This window comes from Diceros bicornis, chromosome 14, assembly GCF_020826845.1.
Source record: "Diceros bicornis minor isolate mBicDic1 chromosome 14, mDicBic1.mat.cur, whole genome shotgun sequence".
Taxonomy (NCBI): Eukaryota; Metazoa; Chordata; class Mammalia; order Perissodactyla; family Rhinocerotidae; genus Diceros; species Diceros bicornis.
Window position 1 is genome coordinate 59,040,682 of NC_080753.1, and position 6,000 is coordinate 59,046,681.

The 6,000-nt window shown below is 42.1% G+C and overlaps 1 protein-coding gene across 1 annotated transcript in view; it reads left to right on the forward strand.

Annotated features, from left to right (window-relative positions):
- CAGE1 (cancer antigen 1) overlaps positions 1 to 5,028 on the forward strand; it is a 45,173-nt gene extending 40,145 nt beyond the window's left edge. The window contains exons 12-14 of the mRNA XM_058553916.1: positions 1,840 to 1,908; positions 4,819 to 4,858; positions 4,990 to 5,028. Of these exons, the coding sequence (XP_058409899.1) occupies positions 1,840 to 1,908; positions 4,819 to 4,858; positions 4,990 to 5,028 (148 nt within the window). The remainder of the gene's footprint in view (positions 1 to 1,839; positions 1,909 to 4,818; positions 4,859 to 4,989) is intronic.
- Positions 5,029 to 6,000: the final 972 nt, after the last annotated feature.

The window sequence follows — 6,000 nt, forward strand, 5'->3', positions numbered from 1 at the left end:
GTGGGAAGATCATGGCACTTGTTGGCATGGTCCAGTTGGCATCATCGTCCATTCAGTGGTGCTGCTTTGCTTGCCTGGCAGGTGCCCTCCGAGAGAGGACATGACTTCCTCCACGGGAAACCAGGGACTCCCTTTACTTAGGCTGCAGCTCTTTGCCCTCAGCTCTACACACAGGAATATGTATGTAAATACATTCCTCTGGTGCTTTGTTGCACACTTGGAAAAACTTTTCACTTTCTCCCCCAAGAGGTGGGCCCTTTCTTTTCAACTCTAGAAATAGAGAAGACTTATGCCATGCCCTTTCTCTGATAATAAAGCATGATAGACTCAGGCGTTTGGTATACAGAGGACCTATTTAATGTTGTCACCTCTTCCTGGATTGGACAACTTCTCCTCTTTACCTTTCGAAAACAGAAACCTGATACCTCTGGACAATAAGGCAGAGGTTTCAAAACGACAGCCTACAAGTCATGTCCTGAGGCAGATGTGTTTTGTTTGGTCCATGTAATGTTTAAAATATTTTTGAATTATTGCCAGAATTTAAAAAGGACAATTTCCTGCAAAGGTTTAGATTTCTCCTCTTTAAAAATAAGATCTGACATCATTGCTGCAACATTCCCACGTGGCAACACTTGGCAATTGCTGAATAACAACTTCTTCCTTTAGGTGGGGAAGAGGGTATATGTCCTCAGGTTTGTCCAAATCCCCATTTAGCCAGCGTCACTCATTTCACATAATTACCTCACTCTCCCATAGGCATCTGAGGCTAAGACCCCTGGGGTGGAATTTCCTGCCCACTAAGGGTCTGTCTACCCTCTATAGTAGGCTGAATAGTGGCCCCCAAAGATATCCAAATCCTAATGCCTGGAACCTGGGAATGTTCCCTTATACAGCAAAAGAAACCTTCAGATGTAATTAAATTAAGGATTTTGAGATGGAGAGGTTAACCTGGATTATCCCGGTGGGCCTTAAATGCGATCATGATTGTCAGTATAAGAGGGAGGCAGAGAGAAATGTGATGGCAGAAGGAGGCAATGTGACCATGGAAGGAGGGGGGGAAAGGGCGGTGCGACAGATGCCACGAGCCAAGAGATGAGGACAGCACCCAGAAGAGGGAAAAGAAGGTGAGGAGTTCTCTTCTAGAGCCTCCTGAGGGAGCACCTCCCTGCTGACACCTTGATTTCAGCCTGATGAAACTGCTTTTGGACTTCTGACCTCGGGAACTGTGAGAGAATAAATGTATGTTGTTTAAAGCCACCAAGTTTGTGGAAACTTGTGACAGCAGCCACAGGAAACTATTACACCCTCCCTGGATGGCGGAGGAGACTATCTTAATGGAATTTGCCCTCCTATATATCTCCCTTGCTAAAAGCCATAAAAACAGAACACAAGTAAATCTCTAGCAGGTCACCTGCGTGCTGTGATCCTTCCTGTAACACTATTACACATTTTCCCACGTTAAAGCAGTTCACAGCTGAGGGGTTTTGCATTTAACATGTCACCCCCGGACCATTTTGGGTTCACTCATACAGAGTGAGCGGTTCTCGACCCACTGTGTAAATGAATATGGAAGAACATCTAAATGTCTCTTTATAGGTTTACTGCTATCTCCTTTCCTTCTTCACCACTGGAACCTATAAAGGGAAAAACTGATTAAATGATTTGAGTTGCTAGGAAAGAATCTCAAATTCCCATATAGTGAGATGGATGGAGGATGTACAGAGAGCTAGACTAGACCACCATTTGAATTTATCTACTCAAATCCTCCAATGAATCTAACAAAATATTAGTTTAGAAAAGTCTATTTTAGTCATAAAATTCAACTGTTTCTTCTTTTAGTTTAGAAGAGAGAAATAAACATTTGGAAGATTTAGTTAGGAGGCCCAGAGAGAAAGCCAGAAAACCAAGGTAAGTTTTTCTTTCTTTTTCTTCATAATAATGTCTTTAACTTTAGAATATATATATAATAATAACTAATACATTTTTAAAAACTTTTTCCTTATCTCAATTTAGACAAATAAGATAAATTATGTGAAAGTGCTTGGTATTTTGCCTAGTATGAAATAGTTGCTTGATAAATGTTTTTTGTAGGACCTGAATTGGAAAGCCAGGTTCCCTGCCCTCATGGAACTTACAGTCACTTCTAAGGAATATACTATAAAGATTATGAGCTAAGATTTTGTCTACAATAAAACAGCTTACCCTGCTATCAATATATAGCAGACCAAATTTTCTTACACTAGTGTTAAATCTTATAATCTGTTATTTTAGAAGATTCTCAGTATTTGATGCTAACAAGGTATACGCACAAACCCTATGGAGTCGATTAAGACCATAGTAGGATGTTAAAATGGGACTCTTCCTGGCCTAGTTCCTGAGGTGCTAGTAAAACATTTACCAGTTCCCAAAATGTGCAGTTTCTGAAGAAAATTTCAAAGAACCTGTTTCGTGACTCATATCCCTCGGCCAGATCCAACATATAAAAAGTGTAGAGAGTGGGGGAGATTGGAGAAGAGATTTCTTTGACTCTCTCATGTTGTGAGCTCCCATCAGCCCCAGGTAATTCTACCTCTTTTACCTAAAGCCTTGTGAGGAATTTCTAGGAGATCAGGTAGAGAGCTTTGAAATATGTTTCCTAAAAGTTAGGAAACACAGAGGATGAGTGACTCATTCATGCCTGAGAAAACTAAAGCAAGCTGTAGCAGCATGACAGAGGGGCTGTTGGGGTGGCCTGTTCTCCCTGTGCTTGTCATCAGGACACAGAATGTATGCAGTAGTTTCTTAAGAACAAGGCAGGTAAGAGTTGAGTTTTCTTGGGATCTGCCCAAGGCTCCCTGGAGGGATACCAGCAGCAAGAAGCTGGAAGGGAATGCCAGATTGTTAGGGACTGATGAAGCAGTGACCATCGGAAGAGAGATACATCAGCCTGGGTCAAGGGAATTGTAGGACCGAGGTCCTTAGCGATGGCAAGCTCCAAAGAGAAAGAAGCAGCTTTAGCCATTTGCCAAGCCCAGAGACTGCAGAGCCACCCAGCCACGTAAGAACTGTCCTATCTCTTTCCTTCCTCCTCCTGCTGAAAATGGAGGAGGTGAGCGAAGAGAGCAGAAACTGACCTCCAAGGGCAACTAAAGCCTTAGCTGAGAGTGGGGGGTAGAAGACTTATTTTTGAATGAAGATTAAAGGATTGCTTAATATTTAAGACTGGGTATTCTGATTACTGAGTTGAGACTGTGCTCATGCCTCACACTGATGACGGACCATTACCTTAGAATGAGCAAAAAGTCATTGGGCTGCTGCATATTCAGCCCCCGGCAAAGGAAAAGCTTCCCTGAGTGAAAAAAGTCTAAAGTAGAAGTGAGAGGCAGACATTGAAGTTGCCTTTTGATTATGTCATGGGTCACATTGGTTCAGCATACTATTTGCAAATACAACTATATTTTGAGAATCAAAACCCCTCAGCAGGTTTATACTAGTATTTGCAAAGTGATAGGTTAACTACAATTTTTTTGCTAATATTAAAGAGTGTGGTCTGATGTCTGTTATATTACAGATGCTCAGTAATTGCTAATTTAAACTGAATATGAATCTTCTCTGAGTTGCTGAAACTGTAATATATTTTTCCAAAATTATTTTAAAATAAGAAAATTTGCATGTAAATTTACACATTTCACTAGTTCAGATATTTGTTTACTTATACTCGGCTTATTTTCACAGTGGATTTGAGGCGCATTTGTATAGATTTAGACTGGCCTTGAAACAAGGGGTTCAGGTGGAACAGACGGGCTCTCAAGGCCCTTTTCAGCTGATAAGGCTGTTTCTTAGAAAACTTAAGACTTAAATAAGCCTTCAGCCACCACCACCCATGAAGCCGCCCCCCACTGACCAATTGGCCTCAGTGAATTCAGCATGCAAGCGTGCTCTCCGCTACCTCTGCACCATCCCAAACTATGGTGCTGCTTTTGCCAGTTGTCTTCATGAGTAGAAAGAGTGGGAAATAGGGAGATAAAAGTGAGCACTTTAATAGTCTCAGATGTCTTATTTTTGCCTCTATTTCTTCATCATTTCCAAGGAAATTCATGAAGTTTTCAAGTTATAGCCAGAATCTTATCCTAAGTAAATCTAGAAGAATGTTAAAATATCATGAGTCTGTGGCCCAGTATGTTTATTTAATTGCAGTGAGAATAATCTATGTATTACATACCGAAAAGCTTTATCTTAATATTTTAGGGTCTCGTTGTTCTATCCTTTTTTTTTTTTTTTTGGTGAGGAAGATTGGCTCTGAGCTAACATCTATGCCCATCTTCCTCCATTTTGCATGTGGGATGCCACCACAGCATGGCTTGATGAGCAGTGTGTCGGTCCTCACCCGGGATTCGAACCTGCGAACCCCGGGCCGCCAAAGCGGAGCGCACAAACTTAACCACTACACCACTGGGCTGGTCCCGTCACATCATTCTATCTTAAATGACAATTTCTCCTTGAAAGTCAGGGGAAAATATATTAAATAATGGTATGCTTGGGGCCAGCCCAGTGGTGTAGTGGTTAAGTTCGCGTGCTCTGCTTCGGCAGCCTGGGGTTCGTGCGTTCAGATCCTGGGCGCAGACCTACACACTGCTCATCAAGCCATGCAGTAGTGGTGTCCCACATACAAAAAATAGAGGAAGATGGGCACAGATGTTAGCTCAGGGCTAATCTTCCTCAGCAAAAAATAAAATAAAATAAAATAAAATAATGGCATGCTTGTTCACTGTGTTCACTATTTTAGTCCTCAACCCCACCCTTTTTTTTTTTACATTATTTTCTTTCTATTTCCTATAGACCAAGAAGATTAGAAAATCATCCCAAGTCCATCACTGTGGTAGGTCATATTGATGATCGTTATAAAGAATGTTATATTTCCATACAGTCTGACAACAACACAAGATTAAATATGAGTTCCTGGAGTTACATTTTGGTAATATTCAGCTTAGCTTTCCCCGCTGTCCTCAGATGAGGGCCTCTTCGGCCTCATCATACTTCATCCTGTAATTGGAAGCCTCTCCTTCTGAAACTTTCCTTGTATTGACTTCATCCCCACAGCTACTGCTTCATGTCAAGCCCTCATCATTTTTCATCTGACCTATTACAGTCATCTCCTAATTGGTGTTTTTTCCTCCAGTTTTGCTCCCTTTCCTTCCATCCTCCACATAGTAGACAGAGCGATCTTTCAGAAGCAAACCATGATGATGCCCCTCCCCTACATAAAACCCTTCAGTGGTTCCCAGTTGCATTCAGGATCAAATCTAGCTCCTTAGCGTGGCATAAAAGGTCCTCTACAACCTAGGCCTTGTGCTCCCATCCAGTCTTCTTATTCACTGCTTCCTCCTTCTCCTCATATACATCAACCCTATCTAACCACTAACTATTTTCTAAACAGGCTGTATTATTTTTATGCCTTCCTGTTATCCCCATGCAGCTTCCCCTACCTGGAATGCTCTCTTCCAGCTCCTTTTCTCCTCTTACTTCAGTTCCCACCTCACAGACATCTGCCAGCTCAAGCTCCATCCCCTCTATGAAGCCTTTCCTGCCCTGTCTCCCACATGGAACTGACTTGCTTCCTCCCATGTGCCCACACTGTACCTTTGACACAATAGCAGCTATAACATTTCATTACAATTCTCTGCTTACATGTCCCTTGACTTAACTAGAACTCTTTTAGTGCAGGAATTGTCTCATATTCATTTTGGTATTCCCAAGCACCTCCCCCTAGTAGGTACTAAATAGGAGTCAGTATTAGACAGACTTAGGACCCAGGACCAATGCTACAAGTGTAATTCCTAGTAAGCGTAATTCCTAGTGGAGTAATTCCTAATAGAAGATAACAGCTGCTGCTGCCCCTGTCCCACTGCAGCCCTGGGTATGTGTTCGTGAGTACTGTGGCCTATCGGTGACCTAGCTTTGTGAAGAGGGGTACAATCAAAGGGCATGTCTCCATATGCCCCACTGAGACCCAGCTGTTCT